General features: G+C 42.4%; 1 protein-coding gene across 5 annotated transcripts in view; it reads left to right on the top strand.

Moving 5' to 3' along the window:
- Nucleotides 1–653: 653 nt before the first annotated feature.
- The window catches only part of dock4b (dedicator of cytokinesis 4b), a 334,184-nt gene continuing 311,029 nt past the window's right edge, over nucleotides 654–23,808 (top strand). For all 5 annotated transcript variants that reach the window (XM_061914568.1, XM_061914566.1, XM_061914565.1 and 2 more), the window contains exon 1: nucleotides 654–837. In XM_061914568.1, the coding sequence (XP_061770552.1) occupies nucleotides 801–837 (37 nt within the window). In that variant the 5' untranslated portion in view covers nucleotides 654–800. The remainder of the gene's footprint in view (nucleotides 838–23,808) is intronic.

Here is a 23,808-nt window from a genome sequence, read left to right as displayed (position 1 = left end):
ATATATATATATATATATATAAAGCAAAGTGCAAACCCGTAGGCTCACACAAGTTCAGTAAATTATTTAAATTTGGAACACAGCATCATCGTTAGGAACTTTTTTTATTTTTGTATTTACCGGTATTATTTATTTTATTTTATTTTATTTTTAATTTTTTTTTTTTTTTAGGAGCTTTCCGAGTAGAGTCCTTTCTAACCACATTGACGTCACGAAGTTCCCACTACAAGTCCCACAATGCACGGTCAGCGTTGCGTTCAAGTCAGCTCGGACATTCTCAGCACTTTACTTTGTGGCACTCTACCGTTGATTAAACTACTGGGGATTGGACAAGCGGTAGAAAAATAGACGTATGGATGATCAGTTTCGCGTAGATTGAGTCGAAGCTGTTTCAAATACACAGCTCTTAAGCGAATATTGTTTTGCTTTAGGTCAAAATCGTAACATTGTCAGAGCCCTTCGTTTTAAACCTTAGTTAAAGCTGTCAAACGCTGAAATAACTAGTCCAACTAGTTAGCGGGGGGATTTATAATGAAGAAATGGAAAGAAGTGAGGAAAAGGAAGCGCATTTGAACGCACAACGCCAATTTCACTCTTGTGGTAGCAGGATGTCCGACAGCACTTGAACGCAGCAGGTCTCTCCGTACCGCTACCAGCTGCGGCGGCGGCAGCGGCGGCGCATTCTGGCGGCGTTCTAACCAAACAATGACTCCTACTACGGAGCGGAGGAAAGCACGCCAATAGAATGCCTCTGACGGCACCAATTTCGCCGCTAATCAGTCCCCTCACCTAACAAGAACATGTGGATACCCACGGAGCAGGAAAAATACGGCGTCGGTAAGTTTCTGTATTTTTTTTTTTTTTTACTGCTTTTATTATCCCTCAACGTGTACTACGCGTGGTGCGTTCACTGACACCACCGTTTTGCCTTTGAGGAATCAGTCTGGCTGGGCTTGTTGTTTACCACGCGGGGGATGTTTTTTATATTTTCTAACAACAATAGGACATGCAGGCTCCGATGATGCCTCTATAATTATATCTCCTGTGACCTTTTTTTGATGTGTGTTTATTATTTGCTTTACTAGGCAGAAAGTGCACGTCCTTAATTATGAATGAAGAAAGAATTTTTTTTTTTTTTTTTTAAAGCATTGCTGCAGGTTGTGGAATCAAACTGTGACAACAAACCTAACGTAGGAAGCAGAGAAGGGGGGTGAGGGGGGGGGTTATGTGGTGAGAATTCCTATTTGCTGCCCCCCCCCCCACACACACACATCCTCCTCCTCCTCACAATGAGATGATCATAGAGATGTGAGGGTCCTAAATGCCCCATAATAATATCCCCTGAGGTGTGTGTGTGATGCTGCAATAATCAATTTCTCAAGGAAAAAAAAAAAAGTGTCACGTCAACACATTTTTTAATTATTATTTTGCACACACCTTTACCACCGTGACGTACAATCAGTGAGGCAGCCCCCCCGGCCCCTTCAGGTCACACTTGTTACCCTTCCTCGTCATGGCAACCAGGGACCGGACGACATTCTAATATTCCACTTGCACAATTCGACACATCCGAAAAGGAGTGGGAAGAATCAGGGCTTAAAGGCCTACTGAAATGAGATGTTCTTATTTAAACGGGGATAGCAGGTCCATTCTATGTGTCATACTTGATCATTTCGCCATATTGCCATATTTTTGCTGAAAGGATTTAGTAGAGAACATCCACGATAAAGTTTGCGACTTTTGGTCGCTAATAAAAAAGCCTTGCCTGTACCGGAAGTTGCAGACGATGTGTGCGTGACGTCACGGGTTGTGGAGCTCCTCACATCTGAACATTGTTTACAATCATGGCCACCAGCAGCGAGAGCGATTCGGACCGAGAAATCGACAATTTCCCCATTAATTTGAGCGAGGATGAAAGATTCGTGGATGAGGAAAGTGAGAGTTAAGCACTAGAAAAAAAAAGGCGAGGGCAGTGAGAGCGATTCAGATGTTATTAGACACATTTACGAGGATAATTCTGGAGAATCTCTTATCTGATTATTGTGTTACTAGTATTTTAGTGAGATTATAAAGTCATACCTGAAAGTCGGAAGGGTTTGGTGATAGAAGCCATGGAGGAGCCAAGAAAGTCGCAGCTGCCTTTTTGACAGCTGCTGCAGGAGGAGGCAAGCTCCGCTGATGTCTCCGGTAAGACCCGACTTATTACCACAATTTTCTCACAGAAACCTGCAGGTTGACATGTGGTAGAGAAACATGTTCGCTTGACCGCTCTGTTCCATATTAAAGCTTCACAACAAACAAAGAAACACCGGCTGTGTTTTGGTTGCTAAAGGCAGCTGCAATCCACCGCTTTCCACCTACATCTTTCTTCTTTGACGTCTCCATTATTAATTGAAATAATTGCAAAAGATTCAGCAACACAGATGTCCAAAATACTGTGTTATTATGCAATTAAATCGGACGACTTTTAGCCGTGAGTGGTGCTGGGCTAATATGTCTCCTCCAACCAATAATGTCACTAACACGCGTCATCATTTCCTGTTGAAAACGTCGTGGGAAATTAAAAATTGCAATTTAGTAAACTAAAGCGGCCGTATTGGCATGTGTTGCAATGTTAATATTTCATCATTGATATATAAACTATCAGACTGTGTGGTCGCTAGTAGTGGCTTTCAGGAGGACTTTAATAATAATAGAGAATTAGATCTGAATAACTCAATTTTTGGGGACATATTATAGCAGCGGGCTTCACGGTGGCAGAGGGGTTAGTGCGTCTGCCTCACAATACGAAGGTCTTGAGTAGTCTGGGGTTCAATCCCGGGCTCGGGATCTTTCTGTGTGGAGTTTGCATGTTCTCTCCGGGTACTCCGGCTTCCTCCCACCGCCAAAAACATGCACCTGGGGATAGGCCCCTCCCACCTCCAAAGACATGCACCTGGGGATAGGCCCCTCCCACCTCCAAAGACATGCACCTGGGGATAGGTTGATTGGCAACACTAAATGGTCCCTAGTGTGTGAATGTTGTCTGTCTATCTGTGTTGGCCCTGCGATGAGGTGGCGACTTGTCCAGGGTGTTCTCCGCCTTCTGCCCGATTGTAGCTGAGATAGGCACCAGCGACCCCCACAACCTCAAAGGGAATAAGCGGTAGAAAATGGATGGATGGATATTTTAGCAGCACTGCACATCTTTTGTAATTCTCTTTTTTTTTTTTTTTTGGAGAGGAAGGAACTCGAGTCTTTTCCTGTTGAGAAACGTGCACAGCAACACACACAAAAAAAGAGATGTGTGATTTGAGAAGCTGTGTGTTGGCAGCTCTGTCAGAGCTGTCAGGCTGCTTGTGTGTGATGAGGAGCGGCAGATCGATGACAGCATTTAAAAAAAAAAAAAAAATTTTAAGGTTTTTTTTTGTGTCAAACCGGTTATACGGACCGTTCATGTACAGTTTTTTTTTCCTGGCTCACATTGACTTTGGTCTTACAATCCTGAGCATGCGCCAGAATTTTAATGCAAAACAAATTAAAAAATGGTAGTTTTTTTTCCCACAAAAACAGTACAAGTTATTTTTTTATCCTGCACTAGTGGCTCTCTGGGGCTTTTTCAAAAATATATGAAAAATGGTAATGAGGGGAAAAAAACATGTTTTTTGTTTAAATTTGGTTCCGTAGGAGGACAGACATGACACGGGCGGCATAGCTCGGTTGATAGAGTGGCCGTGCCAGCAACTTGAGGGTTGCAGGTTCGATTCCTGCTTGTGCCATCCTAGTCACTGCCGTTGTGTCCTTGGGCAAGACACTTTACCCACCTGCTCCCAGTGCCACCCACACTGCTTTAAATGTAACTTAGATATTGGGTTTCACTATGTAAAGCGCTTTGAGTCACTAGAGAAAAGCGCTATATAAATATCATTCACTTCACTTCACTGCAAAAAGTCAATGTTCAAAAACAAGAAAAAAAATACAAAAATTAGGGGTATTTTATTTGAACTAAGCAGAATTATCTGCCAATAGAACAAGAAAATTGGGCTTGTCAATACTTTCCTGCTATTAAATGTTATATGTTGTTGGTGTACAACCTTTGCTGGTTAAAATATGCTCATAAAAAGTGCATTTAAAAAAAAAAAAATTCACCAATAACGACAAATTCTGGACTATAAGCCGCTACTATTTTCCTACGCTTTGCCTCTTGCGGCTTATAAAATAGCTAATTTCTGGATTTTCTTTCGCTGATGGTCATAATGCAAAGAGTTTCAAAAAACAACAACAAGCAAATATACTGAAAAGGTGTTTTTTGTTGTGCTAAAGCGCCATCTTTTGGAGGAATTTGCTCGCTGTAGACGCTGTAGTAGTACAGTGCACTTCTTTTTAGAGCTTTCAACCGGAAGTACAAGTTGTGTCTTGTAGCCGTCCATAGAGTTTCACTTTGTATGGATTTTTCATTCATCCTTCAAGCAAGGTGTGTACGTTTTTTTTTTTTTACAATATAACTAAAACCATTTATACTTACTAAACCGTTCAAAAACAAGAAAAAAAAATACAAAAATTAGGGGTATTTTATTTGAACTAAGCAAAATTATCTGCCAATAGAACAAGAAAATTCTGCTTGTCAAGACTTTCCTGCTATTAAATGTTATATGTTGTTGGTGTACAACCTTTGCTGGTTAAAATATGCTCATAAAAAGTGCATTTAAAAAAAAAAAAACCTTTTCACCAATCACCACAAATTCTGGACTATAAGCCGCTACTTTTTTCCTACGCTTTGCCTCTTGCGGCTTATAAAATAGCTAATTTCTGGATTTTCTTTCGCTGACGGTCATAATGCAAATAGTTTAAAAAACAACAAGAAGCAAATATACTGAAAAGGTGTTTTTTGTTGTGCTAAGGCGCCATCTTTTGGAGGAATTTGCTCGCTGTAGTAGTACAGTACCCTTCTTTTTAGAGCTTTCAACCGGAAGTACAAGTTGTGTCTTGTAGCCGTCCATAGAGTTTCACTTTGTATGGATTTTTCATTCATCCTTCAAGCAAGGTGTGTACGTTTTTTTTTTTTTTTTTACAATATAACTAAAACCATTTATACTTACTAAACCGTTCAAAAACAAGAAAAAAAATACAAAAATTAGGGGCATTTTATTTGAACTAAGCAAAATTATCTGCCAATAGAACAAGAAAATTTGGCTTGTCAAGACTTTCCTGCTATTAAATGTTATATGTTGTTGGTGTACAACCTTTGCTGGTTAAAATATGCTCATAAAAAGTGCATTTAAAAAAAATTAATTTCACCAATCACCACAAATTCTGGACTATAAGCCACTACTTTTTTCCTACACTTTGCCTCTTGCGGCTTATAAAATGGCTAATTTCTGGATTTTCTTTCGCTGATGGTCATAATGCAAATAGTTTCAAAAAACAACAACAAGCAAATATACTTAAAAGGTGTTTTTTGTTGTGCTAAGGCGCCATCTTTTGGACGAATTCGCTCGCTGCAGACGCTGTAGTAGTACAGTGCCCTTCTTTTTAGAGCTTTCAACCGGAAGTACAAGTTGTGTCTTGTAGCCGTCCATAGAGTTTCACTTTGTATGGATTTTTCATTCATCCTTCAAGCAAGGTGTGTACGTTTTTTTTTTTTTTTTTACAATATAACTAAAACCATTTATACTTACTAAACCGTTCAAAAACAAGAAAAAAAATACAAAAATTAGGGGCATTTTATTTGAACTAAGCAAAATTATCTGCCAATAGAACAAGAAAATTTGGCTTGTCAAGACTTTCCTGCTATTAAATGTTATATGTTGTTGGTGTACAACCTTTGCTGGTTAAAATATGCTCATAAAAAGTGCATTTAAAAAAAATTAATTTCACCAATCACCACAAATTCTGGACTATAAGCCACTACTTTTTTCCTACACTTTGCCTCTTGCGGCTTATAAAATGGCTAATTTCTGGATTTTCTTTCGCTGATGGTCATAATGCAAATAGTTTCAAAAAACAACAACAAGCAAATATACTTAAAAGGTGTTTTTTGTTGTGCTAAGGCGCCATCTTTTGGACGAATTCGCTCGCTGCAGACGCTGTAGTAGTACAGTGCCCTTCTTTTTAGAGCTTTCAACCGGAAGTACAAGTTGTGTCTTGTAGCCGTCCATAGAGTTTCACTTTGTATGGATTTTTCATTCATCCTTCAAGCAAGGTGTGTACGTTTTTTTTTTTACAATATAACTAAAACCATTTATACTTACTAAACCGTTCAAAAACAAGAAAAAAAATACAAAAATAAGGGGTATTTTATTTGAACTAAGCAAAATTATCTGCCATTAGAACAAGAAAATTGGGCTTGTCAAGACTTTCCTGCTATTAAATGTTATATGTTGTTGGTGTACAATCTTTGCTGGTTAAAATATGCTCATAAAAAGTGCATTTAAAAAAAAACATTTTTTTCACCAATCACCACAAATTCTGGACTATAAGCCACTACTTTTTTCCTACGCTTTGCCTCTTGCGGCTTATAAAATGGCTAATTTCTGGATTTTCTTTCGCTGATGGTCATAATGCAAATAGTTTCAAAAAACAACAACAAGCAAATATACTTAAAAGGTGTTTTTTGTTGTGCTAAGGCGCCATCTTTTGGACGAATTCGCTCGCTGCAGACGCTGTAGTAGTACAGTGCCCTTCTTTTTAGAGCTTTCAACCGGAAGTACAAGTTGTGTCTTGTAGCCGTCCATAGAGTTTCACTTTGTATGGATTTTTCATTCATCCTTCAAGCAAGGTGTGTACGTTTTTTTTTTTTACAATATAACTAAAACCATTTATACTTACTAAACCGTCCCATCTATGATGTCTGTAGAAGTGCTTTCATGCATATTTGTATGTACTACCGTAATGTATTCAAGTGCACGATATTAGCATTAGCTAATGTGCTAAATAATTTATGAGCGTCTGTGTTAGTACTATTAAATTACATTGGCATTCTTTTTGTACTGTTTCAGTTTTGTAAATTTACCAAGTTGTCACCATGGATTTATTGAGTCTGGTAATCTGATTGGAGAGCTCTCTTCCGCAACGAGTGGGTCCACTGTTTTGTTTGATCAGCCGTTTTACTGCCGTGTTTCAGACACAGTTATAATATAAACTAAATAAAAATGTACAAACTTTTCATGTGTAAATAACTAAATTCGCAAAGTGTATATCTGTGGTTTATTGTCCGGGGCGCCTGTTATATGGAAAAACTTATTTTTTTTAAATTCATAAACCGGAAGTCCGGAAAACACGGTACTCATAGTATGGAGAAGAATACCGATGAACACCGATATTGATATTGTCATCGATACTGATAAAATCCTAACGATATACATCCCTTGTCAAGACATGATACTCATTTGTGTTGCATATCTTTGGATAATAATGACTGGGTGTTGTTGACTCACTTGAAGTGGTTAATACAATACAAGCTGTACACTGACTACCCAAAAGTGTACGAGATGCTGTAATATCGTCCCTGACTTTTCGTGCGATACTGCAGTTTAGTGCATTTGTTTTTACTCTCCTCCAATTGATGCGGTCGCAGGATTTTGAATAAAAATATCAAATTGACACCAACATTTGTGCCAAGACTCAATATTCCATTAGCAGGCTTTCAAATTCTGCACATTCTGTGGGGAGCGGTTCAACAAATTAATCCAGCTAATCCCAAATTGACCCTTGATCCTCATCTTGGGGGTCATGGAATAACACCTAATTTATTCATACCAGTCAGAACAGCTGTTGCCCTTGACGGAATTTGCATACATTTGATTTAATTCCATCTCAGTTGCATAAATAAGCTTGTTTTTTTTTTTTCTGCTGTGAACAAAATTCCAAGCGTGACGCGCTTCAGTGCACCCTTCACCGTTTGTAAATATGCGTAGAAGTTGCCGCGTTGGCCGTTTTCAAACATTTCCCTGAGATTGATGGCAACTTTCAATCTTTGAAATAATCTTTGACAAGTCAAATCTTGTCGTTGTTAATTTTGTGGCGAGTTTGATTTGTCGTACATACTAAAAAAAAAAGTCACAAATCATATACTCTATAATTACCAACGCCTAACCAAGATTTTATTGTGACTTTGAACAAAGGCATCGTTTCTCAACAACCATACATGTCTCACTAAGGGTGGCAGTTTGAACAATGCCAACACTGTCATAAAAATGTGCCGTATAGTGAAACCACACTAAACAACAAAGACATTTTGGAAGAATATTTGCACAGCAACACAACATAAACAATGCAGAACATATTCCCAGAATTCCCTGTATTGATTGATTGAGTGAGACTTTTATTAGTAGATTGCACAGTTCAGTACATATTCTGTACAATTGATCACTAAATGGTAACACCCCAATACGTTTTTCAACTTGTTTAAGTCGGGGTCCAAGTTAATCAATTCCCTGGAGCACCAACTCTACCGGGACGCTACAATACAAGCAAACGCCATTGGGGGATCTACACCAAACATGCACTGTAATGATACCACATAAAATAGCGTACTTTCACAATGCATTAGATTCTCAAAATAGTGGCTCCAAGGCGTCTTCTAACGCGGGTCTCGGGGGCAGCAGCCAAAGGCGGACCCGACCAACGCTGCTTGCAGCTTTAATTTCATTTGGCCCTTGAGGCAATGTCAAACTAACAATAGAGCCGGCCCGCCGGTGTTATACAGCGGCGGTTTCGCTGTAACACGTCATTCACCGCTAATACTCATACTTTTCAACCCTCCCAATTTTCCCAGGAGACTCCCGAAGTTAGTGCCTCTCCCGAAAATCTCCCAGGGCAACCATTCTCCCGAATTTCTCCCAATTTCCACCCGGACAACAATATTGGGGGTGTGCCTTAAAGGCACTGCCTTTAGCGTTCTCTGCAACCTGTGGTCACGTCCGCTTTTCCTCCATTCAAACAGCATGCCAGCCCAGTCACATAATATATGCGGCTTTAGCACACACACAAGTGAATGCAAGGCATAATTGATCAACAGCCATACAGGGCACACTGAGGGTGGCCGTATTAACAATTCCAACACTGTTGCAAATAAGCGCCACACTGTGAACCCACACCAAATAATAATGACAAACATTTTGGGAGAACACCCGCACCGTAACGCAACAGAAGAAATACCCAGAACCCTTTGCAGCACTATCTCTTCCGGGACGCTACAATATACCCCCCCCCACCCCCCACACCCCCCCACCCCCCACCCCCCCCCACCCCCCCAATCTGTTACCACCAAACCCCGCAGGGCCCTATTGAAAGGTTAATTGTTTCAACCTTGGCCCGTGGCTTTGTTCAGGTTAAAATTTTGGCCCACTCTTTATTTGAGTTTGACACCCCTGGTGTAAAGTATCAAACAGAAGAATAAGTGACTATTACATTTTAACAGAAGTGTAGATAGAACATGGTAAAAGATAGATAGATAGATAGTACTTTATTGATTCCTTCAGGAGAGTTCCTTCAGGAAAATTAAAATTCCAGCAGCAGTGTACAGAGTTGAGATCAATTTAAATAAAAGTAAAAAGTAAATAATGGGGTTTAAATGGAAAAAAAATAGAGAAATATTACAATAAGAATAAAAACTAAAAAGCAACAATGGGAATAAAAATATAGCAGTGAAATAAGAATATAACAAGACAAAGTAGGCAGTAGTGACCATGTTATGAAAAATTATTGCACTGTTATTGTTTTGCATCCCCAAGAGAAAGTAAGCAGATATTAACAGTAAATGAACAAATACATTAATAATACATTTTCTACCACATGTCCTTAATACTTTTGACAAAAAACAATATGTTACTGCGTACATCAGTAAACTAATTAGGAGCCTTTGTTTGTTTACTTGCTACTAAAAGACAAGTTGTCTTGTACGTTCACTATTTTATTTAAGGACAAAATTGCAATAACAAACATCTGATTAATGTACCGTGAGATTTTCTTGTCAAAATAAAGCCAATAATGACATTTTTTGTGGTCCCCTTCATTTAGAAATGTACCAAAATACTTTTGGTACCACATTGGTATTGGGACAGAAAGGTAGATCGGCGCCTCTGCCGAGATGGCGCCAAAGAAAGGGAGGACGTGGACGCCGAGACAGAAGAAAATAAGTTGTGAAAGCTGCACATCGTCTTCTCAATTAGACCCTTTTGATTAAGCCAGGTGCACGGGAGTTTGCCCAACCAGTCTACATGTGCTTTGTGGACTTGGAGAAGGCATTGGACCGTGTCCCTCGGGAAGTCCTGTGGGGAGTGCTCAGAGAGTATGGGGTATCGGACTGTCTTATTGTGGTGGTCCACTCCCTGTATGATCAGTGTCAGAGCTTGGTCCGCATTGCCGGCAGTAAGTTGGACACATTTCCAGTGAGGGTTGGACTCCGCCAAGGCTGTCCTTTGTCACCCATTCTGTTCATAACTTTTATGGACAGAATTTCTAGGCGCAGTCAAGGCATTGAGGGGTTCCGGTTTGGTGGCCGCGGGATTAGGTCTCTGCTTTTTGCAGATGATGTGGTCCTGATTGCTTCATCTGGCCGGGATCTTCAGCTCTCACTGGATCGGTTCGCAGCCGAGTGTGAAGCGACCGGAATGAGAATCAGCACCTCCAAATCCGAGTCCATGGTTCTCGCCCGGAAAAGGGTGGAATGCCATCTCCGGGTTGGGGAGTAGACCCTGCCCCAAGTGGAGGAGTTCAAGTACCTAGGAGTCTTGTTCACGAGTGAGGGAAGAGTGGATCGTGAGATCGACAGGCGGATCGGTGCGGCGTCTTCAGTAATGTGGACTTTGTACCGATCCGTTGTGGTGAAGAAGGAGCTGAGCTGGAAGGCAAAGCTCTCAATTTACCGTTCGATCTACGTTCCCATCCTCACCTATGGTCATGAGCTTTGGGTCATGACCGAAAGGATAAGATCACGGGTACAAGCGGCCCAAATTAGTTTCCTCTCCCTTAGAGATAGGGTGAGAAGCTCTGCCATCCGGGAGGAACTCAAAGTAAAGCCGCTGCTCCTCCACATGGAGAGGAGCCAGATGAGGTGGTTCGGGCATCTGGTCAGGATGCCACCCGAACGCCTCCCTAGGGAGGTGTTTAGGGCACGTCCAACCGGTAGGAGGCCACGGGGAAGACCCAGGACACGTTGGGAAGACTATGTCTCCCGGCTGGCCTGGGAACGCCTCGGGATCCCCCGGGAAGAGCTAGACGAAGTGGCTGGGGAGAGGGAAGTCTGGGTTTCCCTGCTTAGGCTGTTGCCCCCGCGACCCGACCTCGGATAAGCGGAAGATGATGGATGGATGGATGGATGGATGATTAAGCCAATCAGGCGTGTCATTGCTCATCACACATGTAGACTCATAATTGAATTATTTAACCAGCCAGTCTGCGTCAGCCCGGTCGTGAGCAATGATTGACGATCGGGAATAAGAGCGTAGACTCATTGCCCAGTTGTCGGCGGCGGGAATGTCGAGAACCCCCCACCCCCATTCCTTCTCGGTGTCAGGTCATTGTCAAAGGGGGCAGCCGCCCTGCTCTGTCAGCCCCCAAACTCTCCATCTACTCCCCGTGGTGGATTGGCAGGTTGTTTGGAGAGATGGGAGCAATGATGCCGACGCCAAGGTTTGGGGGAGGGGCTTGGAATTGCTTCATCTGGAAGTCCTCGACACACGTTAATAAACAAAGGCGGGATTTCGATGAAGCATCAACATATTAAATAATGCTAAATAAATGACACATATTGATATTTGACACAGAGGTTTTATTTAAAGTCCTACTGAAAGCCACTACTAGCGACCACACAGTCTGATAGTTTATATATCAATGATGAAATATTAACATTGCAACACATGCCAATACGGCCGCTTTAGTTTACTAAATTGCAATTTTAAATTTCCCGCTGAGTTTCTTGATGAAAACGTCGCGGAATGATGACGCGTGTTTGTGATGTTATTGGTTGTAGTGGACATATTAGCCCAGCACCACTAACGGCTAAACGTCGTCTCTTTTCATGGCATAATTACACAGTAATTTGGACATCTGTGTTGCTGTATCTTTTGCAATTTGTTCAATTAATAATGGAGACGTCAAAGAAGAATGCTGTTGGTGGAAAGCGGTGGATTGCAGCTGGCTTTAGCACCGAAACACAGCCGGTGTTTCTTTGTTTGTTGTGAAACTTTAGCACAGAGCATGATGTTTCCACCCCCATGCTTCACAGTAGGTATGGTGTTCTTGGGATGCAACTCAGTATTCTTCTTCCTCCAAACACCACCAGTTGAGTTTATACCAAAATGGATACATGGATGATACAGCAGAGGATTGGGAGAATGTCATGTGGTCAGATGAAAGCAAAATATAACTTTTTGGTATAAACTCAACTGGTGGTGTTTGGAGGAAGAAGAATACTGAGTTGCATCCCAAGAACACCACACCTACTGTGAAGCATGGGGGTGGAAACATCATGCTTTGGGGCTGTTTTTCTGCTAAGGGGACAGGACGATTGATCCGTGTTAAGGAAAGAATGAATGGGGCCATGTATCGTGAGATTTGGAGCCAAAACCTCCTTTGAATGGTTGACCAAATACTCATTTTCCACCATCATTTACAAATAAATTCTTTAAAATTCCTACAATCTGAATTCCTGGATTTCTTTTCCACATTCTGTCTCTCCCAGTTGAAGTGTACCTATGATGAAAATGACAGACCTCTGTCATCATTTGAAGTGGGAGAACTTGCACAATCGCTGGCTGACTAAATACTTTTTTGCCGCACTGTATGTGAGAAAAGATCGTCAGTACGCCTTATAATGGTCCGGAAAATACAGTATTTTACGTAAAATTAAAAATACATTTTGTTTATTTTTATTTATTTATCTTTATATCATTTATTTCCCCCTTTTTTTTTTACTTAGAATTGCACGGCGTAATCCACTCTGACAATAATAATGAGACACGGCTCCCCCCAGTTAGGAGTACGCCATTTCTGGTTCGTTTGCGTCATTCAATTAAGCCGCGCTGTTTTCCATTCACGCACTTCCGATTCGATTATAGCCGGGGAATAGAAAGAGAGAGAAAAGAAGACGTGTTTGTTTAAAGAGGGGACGACTGGAAATTATTCTCTTCACAGCTTCTTTTAGCGCTCCGCCATTGTTTGATGGTGACGGAGACAAGCATGCAGCAGGCGCAGCATTATGATGAGTCCACAGCCGTGCATAATGTTATGACAGGCCGCCAGGGGTGGGGATGGGGGGGGGGGGGCAGGGGGGAGGGCGGGAAGTGGGCTTTCCTGCGTTTCCACTCCAGTGGCGTCCCGGCCTGGCCTCGCTGGCGGGAGTGATTCCCGGCTATTTTTACAGACGCCAATTGCCGGTTTCATTTCATAGCACAGGTCCAAGACAATGGGAGTAAATAAAAATTAAAGCTGCAAGCAGCGTTGGTCGGGTCCGCCTTTGGCTGCTGCCCCCGAGACCCACGGCCGGATAAGCGTTAGAAGACGCCTTGGAGCCACTATTTTGAGAATCTAATGCATTGTGAAAGTAATGCAGTTGTTGTATTGAAGTGAAAATATCAAACTTCCTGTTGATTTTTGCCAAAGTATGTTGATTATTAAAATGTAGGTCTAAGTGAGACCTACATAGTGTTTTTTGTTTCATGTCTCTCTGACATTCCTACCGGAAGTTACAAGCAGTTTTGTCTATGTTTTCTTCCTAGGAGCAGTTTGTCCGTGTTGTATTCCTAGGGGGGCGGTAGAGCGCAATTTTGAGTTTTGAGGTTAGGTTTTTTCATCAGATCGCAATTTTTGCCAGACCTGATGTGTGTGTCAAGTTTGGTGAGTTCAGAAGCATTTTAAGGGGGTCAAATAACAGCTCAAAGAGGCAAAAATGACATTTTTTAGGAGACTTTGCACAGGGGTTCTTTGAAGGTGCGTAAAATCAAAATCTGAGAACTTATCAAAACTCTGTTCTATACTTTTAATCAGAAGGGTTCAATCTCTCTCCTGTGCGAGTTTGAAGCCAAAACAACAAACGCACTCAGAGGAGATAATGTTTGAAGAAAGGTGACCGTTTTTTTACAAAAATTTTGTTTTGAAGGGAGGATTGCAAACTTCCTGTTGATTTTTGTTGGGGGTTGTCAATCTATGAAATGTAGGTCTAAGCGAGACCTACATAGAGGTTTTTGTTTCATGTCTCTCCGACATTCTTACCGGAAGTTACAAGCAATTTTGTCTGTGTTTTCTTCCTAGGAGCAGTTTTTTCAGTGTTTTATTAAAAAATAGCGCTAGAGCGCAATTTTGAGTTTTGGGGTTTGGTTTTTTCATTAGATCGCAATATTCGCCAGTCCTTATGTGTGCGCCAAGTTTGGTGACTTTTGAAGCATTTTAAAAGGGGTCAAATTACAGCGCAAAGAGGCAAAAATTGCATTTTTTGCGCAAGTTTTATTTTGAAGGGGTTTTTGCCAACTTCAGGTAGATTTTTGCTGAAAGAAGTGAGTGTATGAAAATTGGGTCTAAGTCAGACCTACATAGGAGTTTTTGTTTCATGTCGCTATGACATTCCTAACAGAAGTTACATGCAGTTTTGTCTGTAATTTTTTCCTAGGGGGCGCTAGAGCGCAATTTTCACTTTGGGGGATTGGTTGCTTAATATGTTGGGAAAGTTTGCTATACCGACGTGTGCGTCAAATTTGGTGAGTTTTGAAGCATGTTAAGGGGGTCAAATTACTGCATGTAGGTGCGGAATAATAATAAAACACAGCAGTTTCATGGCCAAGGACCCTAAAAAAGGGATTCCTACTTAAAACGCCGCACCCTGCATGGGAGAGGTTAATGGGATGTGTCCTATTAGGAACTCCGCGGCTTAACTCGCCTTAATTCTGCTGCAGTTTGTCGCCTGTGTGGGCCGAGATGGGGTGGTGGAATATGACTGGGGTGCCATTTTTACTAATAAAGGGGTTTCCGGCGGTGACAATCCCTGTGACTGGCAGGTGAGGAGCTTCGTTAACGCGCCGGGAGACACTCGTGCTCATTTATTGTGTGAAAAAAAATGATCAGACGCGCCGGCGGAGTGTCAGTTATCCGTACCCCGAGGCTGTAATCCTGTATTGACCATAAAGGAAGCGTAGATTGATTTGTGGCAGCGCTTGTGTGGCTGACCCACTGCAACCGTGATGACCTCGAGGCTTCCATTCGCCCGCATGAAGCTCGCTTTGGACGCTTCTATTTTCTCTTTGATTTATTATTCTATTATAAAGAGGGGGCCGCTTAAATCCTAAATTGTATTCTTGATCGCCAAGGCTGCAACCAAAGGATGGGATTTCTCCACAGAATCTCCTCTCCAGTCAACAAAAGCACCTTCAAGATTCTAGCGGGAACTCTCGTTCAACCCTTTTTCTATTACGCTTGCACCTCCAAAACCATCAAATCTGGACTCCAAACATGCCAGAAAAAGCTAGTCAGGTTACTTCTAGACCTCCACCCCAGATCACACCTCACTCCAGCCCACTTCTCCAAAGTGGGCTGGCTCAGGGTGGAGGACAGAGTCAAACAACTTGCACTGAGCCTAGTCTATAAAATCCGCTACACCTCCCTGATACCGAAGTACATGTCAAACTACTTCCTTAACGTAAATGACCGCCATAACCACAACACCAGGGGGAGCTCCACAAACCACGTTAAACCCAGATTCCCATCTAACAAAGGCCTTAACTCATTCTCCTTCTATGCCACATCAATGTGGAATGCACTCCCAACAGGTGTAAAAGAAAGTGCATCTTTATCCTCCTTCAAAACCTCACTAAAACAACACCTCCAGGCAACTTCAACCCTAGACTAACACCCTCCTCCATTCACATCCCATCTCCCCGGATTGTAAATAATCGAATGTATATACTTGTTCTTATGCTTTCTTAACTCACCATGTTCACTGCTGGCTGTACATATCCTACCAAGTCAGACCTACACTGTATCAATGTCCATTTCTCTGATGATATTATTGTTGATGACTGAATTGCTGATATCAACCAAGGTAGCGGGGGTGTATATTGAAGTGTCCCGGAAGAGTTAGTGCTGCAAGGAGTTGTGGGTATTTGTTCTGTTGTGTTTATGTTGTGTTACGGTGTGGATGTTCTCCTGAAATGTGTTTGTCATTCTTGTTTGGTGTGGGTTCACAGTGTGGCGCATATTTGTAACAGTGTTAAAGTTAATTATACGGCCACCCTCAGTGTGACCTGCGAGGCTGTTGACCAAGTATGAATTGCATTCACTTATGTGTGTGTTAAAACGGCATATATTATGTGACTGGGCGGCACATTGTTTGTATGGAGGAAAAGGAGACGTGACGACAGGTTGGAGAGTACACTAAAGGAAGTGCCTTTAAAGGGGAACATTGTCACAATTTCAAAAGGGTTAAAAACAGTAAAAATCAGTTCCCAGTGGCTTGTTTCATTTTTATACGTTTTTTTTCAAAATTTTACACCTCCCGGAATATCCCTAAAAAGAGTTAAAGTTCTTGATTTTCGCTATTTGCGATGCGACTGTCCATTTCCCTGTGACGTCACACAGTGCTACCAATACAAACAACATGGCGGTTACCACAGCAAGATATAGCGACATTAGCTCGGATTCAGACTCGGACTTCAGCGGTTTAAGCGATTCAACAGATTACGCATGTATTGAAACAGATGGTCGGAGTATGGAGGCAGATAGCGAAACCGAAATTTGAAGAAGAAACTGAAGCTATTGAGCGAATAGCTATTGATGCTATTCGGCCATAGCGTGGGTGTACCTAATGAAGTGGCCCATAGCATGGCTGCCTTATTAGCATCGCCGGTAAAATGTGCGGACCAAACGATCAGGACTTTCGCATCTTGTGACACTGGAGCAACTTAAATCCGTCGATTGGTAAGTGTTTGTTTCGCATTAAATGTGGGTATCTAGTTTCAAATGTACATACAGCTAGCGCAAATAGCATGTTAGCATCGATTAGCGTAGCATGTTAGCATCGATTAGCTGGCAGTCATGCTGCTACCAAATATGTCTGATTAGCACATAAGTCAACAACATCAACAAAACTCACCTTTGTGATTTCCTTGACTTAATGGTTGCAAATGCATCTGCAGGTTATCCATACATCTCTGTGCCATGTCTGTCTTAGCATCGCCGGTAAAATGTGGAGACACTCTGGTACATTCAATGGGGGTCTGGCGGCAGATTTTTTGCCACTTTCGCATCTTCGGGCCGGTGATGCAACTTGAATCCCTCCCTGTTAGTGTTGTTACACCCTCCGACAACACACCCACGAGGCATGATGTCTCCAAGGTTCCAAAAAATAGTCGGAAAAACGGAAAATAACAGAGCTGAGTCCCGGTGTTTGTAATGTGTTGAAAATGAAAATGGCGGCTGTATTACCTCGGTAATGTCACGTTCTGACGTCATCGCTAAAAGACCGATAAACAGAAAGGCGTTTAATTCGCCAAAATTCACCCATTTATAGTTCGGAAATCTGTAAAAAAAAAAGCATGGTCTTTTTTTCTGCACCATCAAGGTATATATTGACGCTTACATAGGTCTGCTGATAATGTTCCCCTTTAAGGCATGCCCCCAATCATGTTGTCCGGGTGGAAATCGAGAGAATGGTTGCCCCGGGAGATTTTTGGAAGAGGCACTGAAATACGGGAGTTTCCCGGGAAAATTGGGAGGTTGAAACCGATACCGATAATTTCCGATATTACATTTTAAAGTATTAATTCTGCCGATATTATCCATCCATCCATCCATCATCTTCCGCTTATCCGAGGTCGGGTCGCGGGGGCAACAGCCTAAGCAGCCGGGAGACATAGTCTTCCCAACGTGTCCTGGGTCTTCCCCGTGGCCTCCTACCGGTTGGACGTGCCCTAAACACCTCCCTAGGGAGGCGTTCGGGTGGCATCCTGACCAGATGCCCGAACCACCTCATCTGGCTCCTCTCCATGTGGAGGAGCAGCGGCTTTACTTTGAGTTCCTCCCGGATGGCAGAGCTTCTCACCCTATCTCTAAGGGAGAGACCCAAACTCATTTGGGCCGCTTGTACCCGTGATCTTATCCTTTCGGTCACGACCCAAAGCTCATGACCATAGGTGAGGATGGGAACGTAGATCGACCGGTAAATTGAGAGCTTTGCCTTCCGGCTCAGCTCTTTCTTCACCACAACGGATCGGCCGATATTATATTATGTTATATTATCAGACATCTCTAATGGTTATCATTATAATGGCGGTATTGTTAAATGTGCTCAAAATCCATCTATCCATTTTCTACCGCTTATTCCCTTTGGGGTCGCGGGGGGCGCTGGTGCCTATCTGAGTTGCAATCGGGCGGAAGGCGGCGTACACCCTGGACAAGTCGCCACCTCATCGCAGATGTGCTCAAAATATTTACCGTATTTTTAAAATGACAGACCTCTGTCATCATTTTTAAGTGGGAGAACTTGCACAATCGCTGGCTGACTAAATACTTTCTTGCCCCACTGTATGTGAGTCAAGGCAGGTGGCCAAATACTTTTGGCAATATAGTGTACTTTTTCCTCCACATTGCCCAGCCCGAGTAGTTGCTAAGATAAGAAGAAAAGAAGAGCACCTGCACCCTAAACCCTAACCCTGCACGCGTATGGGGATGTGACCTAAATAGAACCTTTTCCGCCTGGAAGTCCAGTCCCATTCTGCAAGCCCTCAGGTCCAGCTGGGGTCACTGAGTTTGTCCCAATGAATGCGAGCGGCGTAGAACAGGCCTGTAGTGTCCTCAGACTCTGCCCCACACCTTCCTGTTTCTGCCAGTAACTGCACAGGAGCTTCATACTCCATCCCCTTCCTGTCCCACCTTCCCACTCGTGTGGTTTTGAAGTGTTGTCATGGCGAGCAGGTTATACCGCCGTGACCATTATCTCGCACTCTGCCTCCCGACGCTTCCCCATCGCCAGCCTTCCGTTATCTCCTCACCGCATTCCTCACCTCCAAATCCGCACTCATCTGTCCCAGATATTCCGGCGTAATGCACGTGTTTATTTGCAGCATGCGCGCACAGGCGCCGTCCCCGGCGGATCCCGCCGACGTCTTGAAGATGATAAAGCGCCACAGATGCTCGGCGGGCTCTTAACCGCGGCGGGTCTTTGTTGTGCGACTCACTCTGCCTCCTCGTCAAATCTTACCGAACATGTTTTCCTTTCTTTGGAGGCGTGTTACGCTGAAATGAGATTAGGAAAAAAAGGCTGGAAACGGCTTTTTCTTTTTTCTCCACGCGTCTCTCTGCCTTTTTTTGTGTACACAAATGCTGTTAAATGAGGTTAGTAACGGACAAAGTAGCGTAGTAAGCTGTTTATGTGTTCAATCCCGAGACTTCAGCGGAGACGTTTGGTACGCACGACACAAGTCACAGTTGTGTGTTGTTTGGAAACAACACTTGAGAGCTCAACATGGAGCAAAAAAATGTACCTCTGTCAAGTTTTGTGAAGTTATGCTATTTTTAGTACAGTTAAAGGGGAACATTATCAGCAGACCTATGTAAGCGTCAATATATACCTTGATGGTGCAGAAAAAAAGACCATATTTTTTTAACCGATTTCTGAACTCTAAATGGGTGAATTTTGGCGAGTTAAACGCCTTTCTGTTTATCGCGCTGGAGGCGATGACGTCAGAATGTGACGTCGCAGAGGTAACACACCCACCATTTTCATTTTCTACACATTACAAACACCGGGTCTCAGCTCTGTTATATTACGTTTTTTTGACTATTTTTTGGAACCTTGGAGACATCATGCCTCGTGGGTGTGTTGTCGGAGGGTGTAACAACACTAACAGGGAGGGATTCAAGTTGCACCACTGGCCCCAAGATGCCAAAGTGTCTGCCGCCAGACCCCCATTGAATGTGCCAGAGTGTCTCCACATTTGACCGGCGATGCTAAGACAGACATGGCACAGAGATGTATGGATAACCTGCAGATGCATTTGCAACTATATTACGTTTCCTTCCACCCACATTTAATGCGAAACAAACACTTACCAATCGACGGATTTAAGTTGCTCCAGTGTCACAAGATGCGAAAGTCCTGATCGTTTGGTCCGCACATTTTACCGGAGATGCTAACGCAGCTATTCGGCCATGCTATGGCTATGAATAGCGTCAATAGCTATTCGCTCAATAGCTTCAGTTTCTTCTTCAATACTTTCATACTCCAACCATCTGTTTCAATACATGCGTAATCTGTTGAATCGCTTAAGTCGCTGAAATCCGAGTTTGAATCCGAGCTAATGTCGCTATATCTTGCTGTGGTATTTCCATTGTTTGTTTACATTGGCAGCACTGTGTGACGTCACAGGGAAATGGCCAGTGTCTTCGCAGAGAGTCGAAAATAAGGCACTTTAAGGCTTCATTTAGGGATATTCCGAGACCGGTAAAATAAAAAAAAAACTTCAAAAAAATACAACAAGCCACTGGGAACTGATTTTTATTGTTTTTAACCCTTTGGAAATTGTGATAATGTTCCCCTTTAAAAGTACCAGCAGAGTGGAAAAACAAGTTGCCTCTATATTGAAGTTGTTATTATCATTTATATATGATTTATGACACCAAGAGAAGTCCAAAGTTTGCAAATAAATAGATATGATCAAAATAGTGTAAATCGATCCTTTTTGAGGGATAATGAGGACCACAGATCCCTTCCCCATCAACAACAATGCTAATCAAACAGACATGCTGTTGTTGATGGACGTAGTGTTCCTTACTATGAGTTCTTTAAAATCAATGTACTCATAAAATGAAATACAGTAATGTTGAAAATGACAAAAAAATCTGAAAATATTACATGTTACTATGAATGTCTCCTTACCAAATTACATACATTCTTACAGCAAGCACAAACCTGGTTTCCGTATGAGTTGGGAAATTGTGTTAGATGTAAATATAAACGGAATATAATGATTTGCAAACCATTTTCAAGCCATATTCAGTTGAATATGCTACAAAGACAACATATTTGATGTTCAAACTCATAAACTTTATTTTTTTTTGCAAATAATGATTAACTTAGAATTTCATGGCTGCAACACGTGCCAAAGTAGTTTGGGAAAGGGCATGTTCACCACTGTGTTACATCACCTTTTCTTTTAACAACACTCAATAAACGTTTGGGAACTGAGGAAACTAATTGTTGAAGCTTTGAAAGTGGAATATTTTCCCATTCTTGTTTTATGTAGAGCTTCAGTCCTTCAACAGTCCGGGGTCTCCGCTGTCGTATTTTATGCTTCATAATGTGCCACACATTTTCCATGGGAGACAGGTCTGGACTGCAGGCGGGCCAGGAAAGTACCCGCACTCTTTCACTACGAAGCCACGCTGTTGTAACATGTGGCTTGACATTGTCTTGCTGAAATAAGCAGGGGCGTCCATGATAACGTTGCTAGGATGACAACATATGTTGCTCCAAAACCTGTATGTACCTTTCAGCATTAATGGTGCCTTCACAGATGTGTAAGTTACCCATGCCTTGGGCACTAATACACCCCCATACCATCACACATGCTGGCTTTTACACTTTGTGCCTATAACAATCCGGATGGTTATTTTCCTCTTTGTTCCAGAGGACACTACGTCCTCTGTTTCCAAATATAATTTGAAATGTGGACTCGTCAGACCACAGAACACTTTTCCACTTTGCATCAGTCCATCTTAGATGAGCTCGGGCCCAGAGAAGCCAGCGACGTTCCTTGGTGTTGTTGATAAATGGCTTTGGCTTTGCATAGCAGAGTTTTAACTTGCACTTACAGATGTAGCGACCAACTGTAGTTACTGACAGTGGTTTTATGAAGTGTTTCTGAGCCCATGTGGTGATATCCTTTACACACTGATGTCGGTTTTTGATGCAGTACCGCCTGAGGGATCAGAGGTTCGTAATATCATCGCTTACGTGCAGTGATTTCTCCAGATTCTCTGAGCCTTTTGATGATATTACGGACCGTAGATGGTAAAATCCCTAAATTCTTCGCAATAGCTCGTTGAGAAATGTTGAGGAACACTTCGTAAAACCACTGTCAGTAACTACAGTTGGTCGCTACATCTGTAGGTGCAAGTTAAAACTCTGCTATGCAAAGCAAAACCCATTTATCAACAACACCCAGGAACGCCGCTGGCTTGGCTGGACCCGAGCTCATCTAAGATGGACTGATGCAAAGTGGAAAAGTGTTCTGTGGTCTGACGAGTCCACATTTCAAATTATATTTGGAAACAGAGGACGTGGTGTCCTCCGGAACAAAGAGGAAAATAACCATCCGGATTGTTATAGAAGCAAAGTTGAAAAGCCAGCATGTGTGATGGTATGGGGGTGTATTAGTGCCCAAGGCAGGGGTAACTTACACATCTGTGAAGGCACCATTAATGCTGAAAGGTACATACAGGTTTTGGAGCTACATAAGTCATCCAAGCAACGTTATCATGGACGCCCCTGCTTATTTCAGCAAGACAATCCCAAGCCACGTGCTAAAACAGTGTGGTTTCGTGGTAAAAGAGTGCGGGTACTTTTCTGGCCCGCCCGCAGTCCAGACATGTCTCCCATGGAAAATGTGTGGCGCATTATGAAGCATAAAATACGACAGTGGAGACCCCGGACTGTTGAACGACTGAAGCTCTACATAAAACAAGAATGGGAAAGAATTCCACTTTCAAAGCTTCAACAATTAGTTTCCTCAGTTCCCAAAGGTTTATTGAGTGTTGTTAAACGAAAAGGTGATGCAACACAGTGGTGAACATGCCCTTTCCCAACTACTTTGCCACATGTTGCAGCCATGAAATTCTAAGTTAATTATTATTTGCAAAAAAAAAATAAAGTTTATGATTTTGAACATCAAATATGTTGTCTTTGTAGTGCACTCAACTGAATATGGGTTGAAAAGGATTTGCAAATCATTGTATTCTGTTTATATTGACATCTAACACAATCTCCCAACTCATGTGGAAACAGGGTTTGTACAACAGGACTGTTCATTATGTCTGACTCCTACAAAATAAAAAAATGTCCACTGCAGAGGACGCTGGTTTATTATGTAGTCAATATTGGAACACGAGTGACTATTTAATGCGTGACACACCAAGTTCATCCCTCCACTAAATGGTTGTGTACATGGACTGTAAGTTGAAGGACTGTGACGGTCCTCATATCGATCCCGCTACATCACGACCACTTTCTCGTCTGCATCACAACTCAGCAGCTATTTCCCCCTCCTTTACATCGACGACCTTCTGGCTCTTTGCCCATGGACTCCTTTACCTGCACTCTGCTTCCTCGCCTCCCCTTTTGCACAAGAGGAGCTTTTCCTGGCAAGCCCGCCATCACCGCCTTGATTTTTCCTCGTGCCTTTTTCCTTCCTCCGCCAGTCGATTGGAGGAGTGTTGTGCCCGATTGCAGTTGATGTTTGTGACACACCAGTGCTCAGCTGATTGAAATAGCTTTACTCCATAGATCTAGAAGGGAGCTTTTCCATTCTGCATTCTTTTTATTTAGCTAACTAAACCGGGGCATTAGTTGCTAATGCGCCAAACAGCTTGTGTGTCCATGTTATGCAGGGAGGAAGTTAGTTGTTCCGTCGATTTCAACCTTACTCAAAGTTGCATTTTTAACCAAATATAAAAAGGTCTTGCTCGTGTTGTACCTGAAGAATTGATGTAAAATGTCAAATACTGACTGACAGGACACTTCATATGAAATGTAACCCTAAATGCATTACTAGCCCCTTCCTGCTCAGTCTGTGTTCAGAATATTAAGGCACATGTTCTTCATTCTCACTGTCCCCCGTACTG

Source organism: Nerophis ophidion, linkage group LG10 (assembly GCF_033978795.1).
Source record: "Nerophis ophidion isolate RoL-2023_Sa linkage group LG10, RoL_Noph_v1.0, whole genome shotgun sequence".
Classification (NCBI taxonomy): domain Eukaryota; kingdom Metazoa; phylum Chordata; class Actinopteri; order Syngnathiformes; family Syngnathidae; genus Nerophis; species Nerophis ophidion.
Note: the sequence above shows the minus strand (reverse complement) of the source record. Positions and strands in the feature narration are given on the sequence as shown.